The 14,254-nt window shown below is 44.3% G+C and overlaps 1 protein-coding gene across 4 annotated transcripts in view; it reads right to left on the bottom strand.

Moving 5' to 3' along the window:
- PPM1H (protein phosphatase, Mg2+/Mn2+ dependent 1H) overlaps positions 1-14,254 on the bottom strand; it is a 299,608-nt gene that overhangs the window by 89,316 nt on the left and 196,038 nt on the right. For all 4 annotated transcript variants that reach the window (XR_008617682.1, XR_003680301.2, XR_003680302.2 and 1 more), the window contains exon 5: positions 11,262-11,346. Coding sequence is in view for 1 of the 4 variants with exons in the window: in XM_024122817.3 (XP_023978585.1) it covers positions 11,262-11,346 (85 nt within the window). In the remaining 3 variants the exon portion in view is untranslated. The remainder of the gene's footprint in view (positions 1-11,261; positions 11,347-14,254) is intronic.

Below are 14,254 nucleotides of genomic sequence, written 5' to 3'. Positions count from 1 at the left end.
CTGATTCACTTTGTTATAAAGCAGAACTAACACACCATTGTAAAGCAATTATACTCCAATAAAGGTGTTAAAAAAAAAAATCACCATCTGCATCCTAGTTGTAGGCTTCCTTCTTATCAACATTTTCAATACTCACTCCTGTTGTATTTGTCAGACCTGATGGAGTTACTGATGTTAAAAAACAACAGCAACAACAACAAACTCAAGAACTAAGTACAAGTAGAATATGTGGCTGATGAACGAAAAATGAGATGCTAAAATATAATGGGACACATACCTGTTGTTTTTCTGAGGAAAACACACACTTATTAGTGTATTTTTTTGTGTAATACTCATGAAAGTTTGCATAGATAGTCTATCTTAGCTCAGGCTGTCATATCAAAATACCACAGAATGAGGGATTTAAAACAACAAAAAATTATTTCTCATAGCCTGGAGTCTGGGAAGTCTAAGATCAAGATGCCAGGAGATTCACTGCCTGGTGAGGGCTCTCTTCCTGGCTTGCAGACTGCTGCCTTCTTGCTGCATCTCACAAGGCCTTTCCTCTGTGCTCTCGTGGAGAGAGAAATCGAGCTTTCTGGTATCTCTTCTTATCAGGAAACTAATCCTATCAAATCAGGGCCCACTCTTATGACCTCATTTAACCTTAATTACTTCTGTAAAGGCCCTATCTCCAAATTCAGTACATTGGAGTTAGGGCTTCAACATACGACTGTGAGGGGAGGGATACATACATTCAGTCCATAACATGGTGTTATATGTATACATGTTTATATATGTACATACATTCAAAGTCATCAAAATATTATACAGTATTATCTGATGGTTTTCTTTTTAACTTATCTATATTCATGAATATTTCTACCACTGAACATGGATTACTTTCATTTTAAAAATACTCTAAAATTTGTTATTTTTTGAGAATCCAGTTATTAAACTATGTCTTAAAAAATTGTTGAAAGCAGCTTAACTGCCCCTTCTTACTCCAATAGTTTGAGGGAATGCTAAAATCACTGGAAAGGGCCACCCAGGCAGAGGCTTGGCTCCAATGCAGGGGATGCTAATGCACATTGCTTCCCAACGGGCCAGCACAGATATTTTGTTCTCAGAAGCAGAGTGGCCCAGCAACCTGGGGACTCAAAAATTTCTTAGGATCTGCCCAGCATTCAAATAACATGGACTGGTTAGCGTTACTTCACTAGTGCCGGACTGCCCTGCTGGAAGCATTGCTCAAGTCAGCATTTTGGAATCTTGAGCCTCCAAAGTGATTTTACTTATAATACAGTGTAAGCAACACACACAAATTTTAGAGTCTGCAAAACGTGGGAGCTGGAATTTGTTAGGTTCCTTTCAGCACGAAAATCCAATGATTTTCTGACCCCAAACCTGTAGGATTCATGGACAGTTCTGGCATATTTTACTCCACTGTTCATACCTGGGCAGCTCATAAACATGTGTACATGACGACTGCCCCTTTCCAAGGCACACCTCCTAGGGATGCCGGCCTATTAAAAATGTGGACCTTAATGGGATCAATATCCAAAATGGCGGCAAGCACACATTTAAGGTCCCATGTCCACCTGCAGAATGAAAATTCTGGACACTCTCCTACAGCCTCCTTATTTATCTGCTATGCTTGGATATATTTTAGCTTTTTCTCTTTGATGATGCTATTTGGATATATGTATGATATATCTGCGTGATGACACAAGTATACCAGCTACACTTAAATATGTTCATTATTTTTAAAACCTCAGCTACACTTTAGTGGCTAGCATAGCACTGATCACAGTAAAGGCTCTAAATAAGTATTTGCTGGAAGAATGAATACAGAACATTCTGACCTGCTTTACACAATCACCTTTCAGTGATCATTGAAACTTTACAAAATAATACAACATAGCTTTCAATCTTTAGAAAAAGATAAAACTTAGGTCCATGGCACATAAAAACAATCTTGGACACACATTACATATTTTGGGTTTAGTTAACTTTTTATAGTTTCATAGATACCTTCCTGTAAAACAACAAGCATGTGGGTGCAGTCATACCATTGAAAACCCTATGATATTTTACAATCCTAAGAACATCTAAATTATATTGTCTCTTCTCTACTGAATAAGCATGGCAACCAGAAACCTAGAAATGTGTTTTATACTAAAATCCAATTTAAAGTGTGCTGGCCTGCCGCATGTAAAAAAAACAAACAAACAACAAAAAAACTGGACCTCTTTTTGTACCTCCATTTTTATCCTAAATTTTGAGGCTTTCCTTCAAGGAAGCATAACTGAATGCTCCTAACTGAAGGGAGAGGGGTGGAGGTACACCTGGAGTTCAGGTGTGCACCACAAATGGTACCTGGGAAGAAAGGCTTGGTAACCACTGCCCACGCAAAACCAAACGCACGGTAGGTGGTCAAGAGCCTTAAGGACTCTGGATCCAGAGTACATGTTTGCTTAAAAAAAAAAAAAAAAAAAAAAAAGAGCGTAGGACATATCCTTGACACTTAAGTGTCAGGGAAGCTAATAAGAATACATTTCCAGACATGGTTACATCTGGCCAGGAACAAGAAGAGGCATCTTCTCTAGGGAAAGGATGCTGGAGTAACCTGCTGTGTCAAGAAATGCCAGGACACCCGAGATGGGGCGGGAGGACTGAGCATCTTCTTCTGGGTGCTCTCCTCTCTGGTTCTGGGCAGAAACCAGCTCCAAGGGAAGGGGATGGAGGTGAGCACAGCACTGTGAAGATACACAACCGTCCCATCCCAGTGAGAGTCTCTGAATCACAGAGGGATTGAGCCATACTAGGAGGGGACAAGCCTGAGGAAGAGAAGCCTTCTGGGACCTTCCAGGAAGCCTCTCAGTAGAGCAGAGTGCGTCCCCGAACCCAGGTCCGTCTCGCTCCAGAGTACATGGACGTGAGCCCCAGCATCCTGGGCTAGGGGAGAGCTTTGAGCATCTTGGGGATGCAAGGCGGGGAGAAAACAGGGAGTCGAAGCAGGAACCCAGATCCCAGGGAGGGATATGTATGTACTGGGTTTGGGAGGAGGCCGAGCACCAGCTTCCTGCGGACACTGAGACGGTGCTTCCCAAGGTTACTCACAACTGCCTGCTGGGCAACACAGAATGCTTCCTCCTTCTAATAAATTTTCCTTCTGCTGCTTTGTGGTCAGTGTGCCAATGAGTAGTGCCAGCCAATAAGGGGATTATCCCAGGTTTGGGGGTATCCAGCCAATGGAATTCACACAACTAACGCATGAGCTCCTGCAGGTGTAGGTACCAGGGGTTAGGGATTCAAAATATAAAAATGAGACCCCTCTGCTTAGAGCTCACGCATTAGCAGGGGAGAATGAGGAAGGCAGAACGGGTGGAAATGGAGCTATATTCAGGGGTAAGGAACAAAGAGTGGGGTCACTTGGTGGGGTCAGAGCGAATCTGAAAAGGATCTTCTTTTCATTATTTTTAAAAATTTTAAAAATTTTTATATTGAAGTATAGTTGATTTACAGTGTTTCAGGTGAACAGCAAAGTGATTCAGTTTTTTTTTTGATGTCTAATCTTACTTATTTGTTACGCTTACAAGTTTTATATATGTATACCTTTTTCAGATTCTTTTCCATTACAGGTTATTACAAGATATTGAATATAGTTCCCTGTTACACAGTAGAACCTTGTTGTTTATCTATTTTATATATAGTAGTGTGTATATGTTAATCTCAAATTCCCGATTTATCCCTCTCCCCCACTTCCCCTTTGGTAACCATGTTTGTTTTCTATGTCTGTGAATCTATTTGTTTTGTAAATAAGTTTATTTGTGTCTTTTTTTAGATTCCACATATAAGTGATATTTGTCTTTCTCTGCCTGATTTACTTCACTTAGTATGATAATCTCTCTAGGTCCATCCATGTTGCTGCAAATGGCATTATTTCATTCTTTCTTATGGCTGGGTGATATTCCATTGTATATATGTACCACATCTTCTTAATCGATTCATTTGTCGATGGACATTTAGGTTGCTTCCATGTCTTGGCTACCGAAATAGTGCTGGTATGAACTCTGGGGTGCATGTATCTTTTTTTGAATTAGAGTGTTCATCTTTTCTGGATATATGCCCAGGATTGGGATTGCTGGGTCATATGGTAGCTCTATTTTTAGTTTTTTAAGGAACCTCTGTATTGGTCTCCATAGTGGCTTCACCAATTTACATTCCCACCAACAGTGCAGGAGGGTTCCCTTTTCTCCACACCCTCTCCAGCATTTATTATTTGAACAGTTTATTTATCCATCCTACTCTCCATGGCATTTGGATAGTTTCCAGCTTGGGCTCTTACAAACAGTGCTGCTATGCACATGTGCTTTGCACATTCTTGTCTTATCACTGTAAACAGTGATACACACATTGTTAGGTATATACCTAGGAGTGAAATTGCTGGGTCAAATCCTTTTTCAAAGTAGTTGTTCCAATTTCCACTCCCATCAGCAGAATATGGAAAGTAAAAATACTCATGCGTGAAATGAGAAGTCACATTCCAGAAGAGGAATGTAAAGTCATCTACCTAGAAAAATTTTATATGAATTAATTTTTTAAATGTTTAGAACTCTCAGTATGTGAAAGCAAGTTATCAAAACGAGGATTTTCAGTGTTCAATATACATCCTTTAAAAAACTGAATAATCTCTCCTCTTTTTTGCCCTTGGGGGGCGGAAAAAAACTTTGTCAGGTTATATGAGAGGAGGATTGGAAGCCTTACATTTCAAGATGATTTATCCTCATAGAAAGTCTAAGGTCACAAATGAAATGAAATTAATAAAGTCGGCCAAGCCACTGGTGATCACTAACTGTCATACGAACAGTCAAAGGAGATGTCTCTTCCAAAGCCAAGGCTGGCTGCCTGATGTACAGCGCAGGAGGAGGATATTCTGGTTTGGGTTAAAAAAAAAAAAAAAAAAAAAGAAGAAGAAGGAAAAATGTGCAATGACCGAGGCCTAAATACATATGGGTTGGAGTCTTTCATAAAAAAATTCTCTCTGTCTTAATTTGTCCTTAAAATCTCAAAGTAGCAAAAACCAAGCTTGTATATATAAGCTATTACAGAATTGGATATTAAATAAAATTCTGCCTGGTTTATGTGGATCTCAAGGAAGGTTCACATTTAAATTTCGACATGGGATTGCACTCATCAGCCACAGAGAAGTAGCATGCCCCCAAAACAGCTTTAAAATTGTAAAACTGAGATCTTATGATAAAGGGAGTCACATGGAAACTGGAATACAAATAGAGATATTAAACAAAATTGCCTAGATTTGTCAACTCTACAACAGTTTAATGTATAGAACAAGGGGTAAAAAGTGTTCATTTACATAAAACATATAAGGTTTCCATATCCATATGCCTAATGCTTTTTCTTCCCCAGTAAAAATCTGGGGAAAGGCATTCATTTGTAGAGTGAACAACGCAGGTCAGCAAAAAGGATATATGCCTGCATATCTCCAGTCTCTTTGCATAAGCAACTGGAATTGAGAAATTTTATAAAAGGCCACAGTAGTCCCGATGACAGGACGGCCATGAAAAAGTTCATATATAGTTATATTTGAAAACTGAGAAATTTTATTTTGCCTCTGATCCAGGCCCTATTGTAAGCACTACAAATATTAACTCATTAACCCTCATTCCAATCCTGTGAGGGTCCTGCAATCACCCTAATTCACAGATAAAGCAACTAAAGCACAGAAAGCATTTTACAGTTAAGTTTTTGCCCTAATAAACTTCAGTGAATCCTATCTACCTCTCTCAAAGCATATTTAATTTTAATATATTTAAAGGATGTATGACATCATCTTGCTTCCTTACACTAAGATCAATTCTTAAGGGACCCTATGGGCAGATGGCTCCAGTTTTATGTGCCCAACTTTTTATTCAGAATGTTTTGGGGGACAGGGGCTTTAGAGTCTAAAGATCATTTATGTATAGCAGCTGCGCAGAAAGACTGATTTTTTTTTTTTTTTTTAAGAAGAAAACGTAGGGATTCCTTCTCATGATGATTTTGTTCAGCTGTGTGGAATTCATTTTCTTAGGTCTGCACAGTAGGTTTAGAATGCCTCCACGCTAAGTTTGAGACCTCTCCCAACCTGGAATAAATAATACACCCATTTATATTCATTTTCAAAATGAGGCTCCAGAAGTGGTGAGGTTCAATTATAAGGGCTAATGTCTTCAGAGTCTTCCTGAAGCCAGGGAGTGCTCCTAGGGCAGCTACATATAAGTTCTGCCTCTGAAACCCTGGGCAGTGCCAATTTCACGCTCTAAAATTCTCCTGGCTTCTTCATGATGCTGGTGTGATCAATGGAACCTACAGTAAATATGAAACATGTCAACCACTTTAGCCTGCCGTTTTTTTTAATTCAAGATTTTGAAACTCAAATGCAGTTTTGCAAAGGGGGGTTAAATGGGGAGAGAGGTGGGGATTTGTCCCTGACTCAGCCATCAGGCAAAGCAGAGTGGTGGTGAAGTTGTCTCCCTGTGACTGCAGCCAGGCTCCCGGGCTTAACAACCTGCTCTCAAGGTTAAGGGCCATGTCGAGGTGGCAGGCCAGCCATTTTTACTCACTAGCACATATGATCCTTCCCAATTATAGCCTCTTGTCTTAAAAGCAGGTTCAGGCTTAAGGAATATACTTCTTGGGAGATAACTCTTGAGCGTGAAAAATCCCAGAGAGCCAAGAGGTTCACTGCTGTCCCCCTTGAAACCTTTCCAAGCTCAGCACTAGGGAAACGGCAGACATATCAAACCAGACTTGGTGTAGAAGGCTGCGGGCAGTTCCAAGGACACCGCAAGAAATCACCTCAGATAATGTTGCACTTGTGTGTATCAAATGTGCATTTGAAACCCACTTTCATCTCTTCTGTACATTGCCCTTGATGATAAACAGCTGCAGACTTGGATTATCTACAAGGACAGACGTACATTATTTGAAGGTTTGATGATACCAGCACATCTTAATGTAATCAAATCAGAGTTTATAAATATGTCTAGGCAGAATGGAGGGGGAAGCCATTACTCTCACACCTCAGGGTTACAGAGGTCCCCCCTAGAGGGAGATCCATTTCTAGCTGTCACCTGAAGCAAAAGTGGGGGTGATTTCCTGGAAGTTGCAGCATCAGAGCAGTAAACGCTGCCAAGAAACGCCCACAAACCAGACTGCTTTCCCTCCGATTTGGGCATTGACTCCATCAAAACATTCTGTCCAGCTTGGTGGACCCCCTTAAATATTGTATTTCAATCACCCTGGAAACGTTAAAAAAAAAAATAAAGCCCAGCGAGAAAAAAAGCAAGGCTTAGTCGTGACTCGTAGGATCATCAACTCTCCCTGACTGCTGGGGCAGAAGTGCAGGACCCCTGACCCCTCCATCGCACACCTGCCACATTCCATGTGAACAAGTCAAAACCTCAAGCCTGCTTGATTAATCACCCAGCCCAAGAATCTACAGAACAAAGTTCACATTACCCAGAGAGCTGTCTGAAGGGCCCTCTGAGGTCAGGATGCAAGACCAAACAAAATTAATGTGCCTGCCACATCCATCATCTTGTAATCTGCTTCCAGTTCTGTAATTCCCGAACGTCTGGACTGTGCATACCAAGAACATTCCTGTTCGACGTGGATCAAAACGATCTATGTACAAAGGGCGCCGAACTCTCCCCACCTCTAAGAAAATCATTAACCATTTCTACAAGTCAAACAGCCCTGGGACTGCAGTCATCTGCTCAAACCAAGTCTCTAGGGACCTGGAAGTTTTCATGATTCTATCATAAATGTTTCTTCAGACATCATGAAAATGAAACTTGATCTGACCTAAGAATAAGGAATACATTGTTAACTTTCTGGTGATGTACTAATTCATTTAGATTATGTAAAGGATACAACAGCTCTCCTTGCACAAAAGTGGTTCACAATTAGTTCAAGGGAACTGATGTTCTCCAAAAACGAATTGGTTGGATTAGATGCACCTAAAATTATGAGATACATATTGTATTTTATATTATCATGAGATTACTTTTCACTATGACCTCAGAACATGTAATGAATATTTCAAGGGAAGTATTCCTACACATTTCACTCAGGAGGAAAGGAGATTCAGAGACATTGTGTGAGAGACTTGAGGTCACACAGCTCTTGCTTGGGCTGGGCTGAGAGAAGCCCACATCACACTGTGGTTTCCTCTCATAATTGATATTATTTTCAAGATTTTATGCTATAAACCTCGCAATTCTCTGAAATCCATTACATAAAGATTTCACCACAAGGTTATTTTATGCTACCAGTCCCCTAATGCTAATACTTTACCACAAAGATTCACATCACAGATCATGTGAATATTATTACTGGATTTCTTCATTCCAAAGCACACATTCCTAGATTCCTGATGGAATAGGAAGTTGGACAACCAAGATATTTTATGTTTTGGTCATTTACACTCCTGTTGTCTGAGGAGAAAAATTTTAGGTATAATTTTCATATAGAGAAGCCTATATGGTTTAGGAGTAAGGATGACAAAGAATGGGGACAGGGTTCTCACCTTTTAGAAATTCAGATATTAGACTCTGTTCTGGGGGCTAATAGTGTCCATTGATTGTGCAAGAGTAACACCAAAATACACATTAATTTTAGGACCATTAGGAGTGATTCTTAAATAAACATAAAGGGACAATATCACTGAGGTGTGAAGGCCAATAGAACTTGAAGTGGCAAGACTCTGATCCATCCAACAATAACCAAATGAGTATTATGTGCCACAAAAACTTCCACATATATTATTTCATTTCATCTTTGCACCTGCCTTCTGGGGTTTTCTGTGCCCATTACTGACAGTCAAGCTGCGGATCAGTGAAGGGCCCTGTAGAAATCACAGACGCAGTCATGTGACAAGGCTGAGCTCTGAAGCCACATGCATCTTATTCCAACCGTCCCAAAATAGACCACTGATACAGGAATCTGAATCTGAACAATGTCAGCATTCCCCTCCCTCCTTAAAAGTTAATGTTTTAAGCTCTTGGTATCATTCTTGCCACGTGAAAATGTGAAAGTATTTCAAAATAAAAAAGTGGATCTGCTATTACTCATCGCCTTTAGCAGGAAAACAGGAAACGGTTTTTACTAAGGGTCACGGAGGTGATGGGACGGGGAGGGGCTGAAGCATGGGAGGCAAAGGCCTGGTGCCGCTGTGAGAGGTTTCAGGGGAAGGAGGGGAGGTGCTGTGTGCTAAGGACCCAGACATCAATACGAACACTGGCCCCTTTAGTCAACACACCTCGATTCAGTATGAGCTCTGTGCTAGGTACGGACAACGTGAGGTCCCTAAGGTAAGGGGCCTGCCCTCCGGGACTCAGTCTGGAAGGGGACACGGAACTTGGAAAAAGCAATACAATACCACACGCTGACAGCCAGGCTGTGGGCTTCCACAGGGCGCTGTGTGAGCACCGGGGACTGGCCCCCTGCGAGGGGTAGGGGACACGTCCTAGAGGAAGTGACATTTCTTTTGGGGTCTCAAAGTATGAGGAGGAGTTTTCCCGGCAGAGACAAAGGGAAGGGCTCTCCAGGCAGAGCCTATTTCCAAAGGCATGGAGATCGGAGAGATCACGGTGTGTCCTGGAAATGGAAAACGGTTCTCCGTGGCTGCAGCCCAGGATGCACTGTGTCACTGGTGAAGGCAACGAAGAGATGATGCTGGAGAGGTGGGCGGGAAGCCCAGTTCTGGGTCTGCCTTCTGTACACTGTGGGGAGCCAGAGGTTTTTAGGGAAGAGAGTGACAAGATCTATGTGATGATCACGTGGCGGGGGGGCGGGGGGGGCTTTGTGGAAGATGGACTGGAGAGAGCCAGCCAGGTGGCAGGGAGGCCGGCTGTTATGAACTCTACTTGGAAGGACCCTCGCAGCTCTGAGGTCCTCGGTGACCCTCTGGTCTAGCTCTCTACTTTCTAAGTGACAGACCAAGGTCTGGAAAGGTTAAGAGACTTGCAACAAAGCTACCCAGCTGTGACTAAGGAAGGGAGCAAGATGAGGTCCTGCCGGCTGCTGCCGGTCCCTTCCCCTTGCCTGGATGGCCAAAGAAGGTGAAAGGCTCTAACATCTGGGCCCCAGGAGGGGCTTCAAGTTCATCTGCTTGAAAATATCAACAGATAGGTTGGAAAATAACAGTAGTAAAAGAGTGAAGAAACGTTTTTACCTTGGCTTTGGATTCCTGTCGTCTTACGGACCAGGTAAGTACCAAAAGCAGCACAGCTTAGCTACTGAGTAAAACCAACACAACACCGTCAAGGGAATCGAGGGAAGTGCACAACTGCTTGCTAAATCAACCAAAGTCATCAAATCCTGACTGTTCCCACATGCTGGAATTCAGAGACATGAGCGAAGTCCTTTTGCAGTAGGCTGGATCAGTTCTGTCCTAAGAGCAGGCAGTCCCTACCTTAGCCTTGTCGTCTGAAAAGAAAGCCAGTTGGCAGGAAAACATTTCATCCACAGAACTACTATTCACAGCTAGTGCCGAAAGATGCCCACTGCAAACTAATCCTGGATGATCACCATCGCTGCAGAACTGAAAGCCTAAGCCTAACACCCTACCCCTGGAATTTGAGGGCAGGGAATATACTCTTTTTCAGAAAGCTCAAATTTTCGAAGCAAAAATTCTCAAGCTCTGAAAAACCAAACAGCCCTCCTAGAGCCCTCTCATAATTTCACTCCAAAGAGGGAGATCTAACATGGAGAATTTATTTTCAGGGTAGACACAGATTTTCTGACACCTGCATTTCTCCCAAAGGGCCCCTGAGACTTCATATCGGAGCAGGAAGTCATGGCATGTCATCAGACTCTGGGGGCTGCCACCCTGCTCACATGAGAGTCAGACTCGTCTGAACCCGCTGGTTGAGTTAAAGTGAGTGGCAGGCCTGGGGAAGACGTATCAGCATTCTTTACCACCACATTTCGTATTGTACATGCCAAGCCATTAAAGGAAACAGAGCATGCCATGTCTTTGATCGGTCACAGATGGGAGAAAACCAGCCACAATAATAAATTCACGGAGGTGGAGTGTGTCGTCACACGCGGAGCCAGGATGTGTGATCCAGGAGGTGTGTATGGGGGGTGCTAACGCCATATGTCGTTTTACTGCTGTGGGCCTGCTCCCAGGTCAATAGCAACATGTTCCTCCAAAACAGCTCCGACGCCATCCCTGACGCCGCGGCGCTCTGCCAGACCTACGTGACTCTTACCAGGTACTGAAGTCGCTGGCGCTCAGTCTCAGGGGTGAATTCCGAAGACATGGGGATGATTTCTCCATTTCTGATGATTATGGCCCTGAAATGGTGAAAACGCATGTCAGCAGCCAATCTCATAAGTACCTCGATTCTGTCATAACTCCATAGCTTAGTTCAGAATTCACCTGAAACTCTCAAAGGACACTTTTTCCTCTGACCTGCACAGCAAAGCTCCGTGCTACCAACTCACCACATTGTAAGTATCTTTCAGAGCATGACATTCTCGTTAGCTCATGTTTACTTTTTCTGCTAGTTTAATGCCCAGCACCAAGCATAATACTTGGCACATAATAGATGGTCAGTGAATAAATGAGTGAATCAATGAATGATGCCCAGAGGCTCACTCTAGACTAGTGCTCTCCAGTGGGACTGTCTGTGATCATTAAAACTTGTGGGTGTTTTTGGTTTTGGTTTTGGTTTTGGTTTTTGCGGTACGCGGGCCTCTCACTGTCGTGGCCTCTCCCGTTGCGGAGCACAGGCTCCGGACGCGCAGGCTCAGCGGCCGTGGCTCACGGGCCCAGCCGCTCCGCGGCACGTGGGATCCTCCCGGACCGGGGCGCGAACCCGCGTCCCCTGCGTCGGCGGGCGGACTCTCAACCACTGCGCCACCAGGGAAGCCCAAAACTTGTGTTTTAATCTGTGCAGTCCAATATGGCAGCAACCAGCCCCATGTGGGTACTAAGCATTTGAATCATGGTGAGTGCAAGCTGAGAAACTGCATTTTAAATTTTATTTAATTTTAATTCATTTAGCTTTAAGTTAAGCAGTCACAAGCAGGCTAGTGTAGTAGACAGTGCAGCTCCGGATCCTCGTTACTCAAAGCGTCTGTGAGCCAGCAGCTTGTTAGAAATGCAGACTCTCGGGTTCCACCGCAGGCTTCCTGTATTGGAATCTGCATTGTCGTAAGATGCCCAGGGAATTCAGGGGCATGTTAAAATCTCAGAACGCCAGACCTAGGCTCCTGAGTTTCTAGGGTAATGTCCTGGGTCCAGGAAAACCACTGTTATCTCATCTTAAAGCTCAGGAAATTCACATACTCTCCAAAATGTGCCCAACAGCTGCTGCCGACTCCGGGGCTTTTGAGAGAACAGAGTTCCCTGAAGCAGACGTCTAAGAGAGGAGTTGCCGGATTGATAACCGTGCAGCAACCTTCCCTAAGCCTGTTCTCGGTGGAGCCTCCTGTGCTCAGACCTTGTTCCGCAGTGGTTCCTGCAGCCGCTTGCCAGCTATCGATCAGTTGTGGCGGAAGGCTCCCATTTCTACAACAAATCCAAGTGGCTCGGGGAACTGCATTCTATTTGAACCACAAAGCTCCTGGTATCAGGGAGCCAGAGACCTGGGGACCCAGCGCACTTCTCGGTGAAGAGCCACAAGCACGGGGAATACCATCAATGAGCTCAGCTCTGGGTGGATGCCTCACTGACACGGGGAGGCTGCATTTTTTTTTGTGCCAAGAAGCCCCGGGCACCCCTCCCTCCCACCGCAGAGGCAGGCAGTCCCTGACTTGGCAACAATCCCTATAAATGGCTGCAGCTGCTCGACCCCCTCCCCTGCTAACCCCTCACCACCCATGCCCAGTTGCTGCTGTCATAGAAACTAGTGGAGGCGGGCAGGCAAGGGAGGAGATGACAATACAAATCTTGGGGGCATTAGAGAATTTATGGATCTAGGAGAAAAATGGTGGAAGCTGTAAGAAAACGGAAAAGTTTTGAGGGGGCTGACCCTGGGAAGAGGGTGGCTCTTGCTGTAATACTCGTATCGCTTCTTTTATTATGCCGCCGAAAATAGGACAGATTAAAGATTCCTTCTTATAAACCCAGAGTCACTTGGAAAATGCAACCCACCTCCCCCAACCCCAAGAAAGGTGATATCCACCATTCACAAATCAGTGTGAGTTAACTGAAATTGTCTTTGTCCTACTTATCAGCTGAGAATAACTGTAATAAGAGGAGGGGTTTTGATAGAGGCTGGAGAAACTTGGAGAACTTGAAAGGAGGGGTCAGGAAGGTCAAGGTTAGGGCCTAATCTTAAAGTAGCAAGAAGGGCCCAGAGAATGTGGGTCACGAGAGCAAAAGGCATTATGCAGTAAATTCCCACAGCAATCTTCTGTTTCAAAATTTTGCTAAAAGCTAGTCTTAATTCTTTTCCCTCCCTTTTCCTACATGGCCCCTGAATTCCAGCTTCCAGGCTCAGACTAAGAAAGGTGGGTATCCGGGAGGGAAGTAAAAGATCGCGGGAAGAGGAGGAAGGAAGAGACGGTGGAAGACGGGGTGTCAGGCAGCGTGGGCCTGTGAGGGGCAGCCAACCAGCCAACCATGCAAGAGCCTCTCCTCCAGGACCTCAGTGTCAGGAGGTCAGGGGCCTGGTCTGTTTTGTTCACTCTCATACTCCAGATGCTTGGTATCTTGCCTGTCTCCTAGCAGGAGCTCCATGAATATTAACTGAATATAAGAACAGATGAGAGAACTTAGGAGAAGCTTTGCCTCGAGTCTGAGGGAGGAAGACAGCAAACTAGGGGTCAGCGGATGTCCGCTTACACAAGGAGAGTTGGGTGGGTGTCACAGAGCCGAGGGGGGGCCTTCGTCTGGAATCGCACCTGCTCCCTCAGCCATCTTTTCCTCTTCTCCTCCTGACCAGGTGAGTCCATCCATCACTTCCAACCCTGGAGTTTCCCTACATCAGTTATTCCCTCGGTATTCCCAACCTCTCTCTCTACTGGCTTTCCTACCACACTCAAAACACTTTGTGTTTAAAATCAAACAAAACAGGGCTTCCCTGGTGGCGCAGTGGTTGAGAGTCTGCCTGCCGATGCAAGGGACACGGGTTCGTGCCCCGGTCCGGGAGGATCACATATGCCGCGGAGCGGCTGGGCCCGTGAGCCATGGCCGCTGAGCCTGCGCGTCCGGAGCCTGTGCTCCGCAACGGGAGAGGCCACAGCAGTGAGAGGC

This window comes from Physeter macrocephalus, chromosome 6, assembly GCF_002837175.3.
Source record: "Physeter macrocephalus isolate SW-GA chromosome 6, ASM283717v5, whole genome shotgun sequence".
Classification (NCBI taxonomy): Eukaryota; Metazoa; Chordata; class Mammalia; order Artiodactyla; family Physeteridae; genus Physeter; species Physeter macrocephalus.
This window is presented reverse-complemented; position numbering and strand designations above follow the sequence as displayed.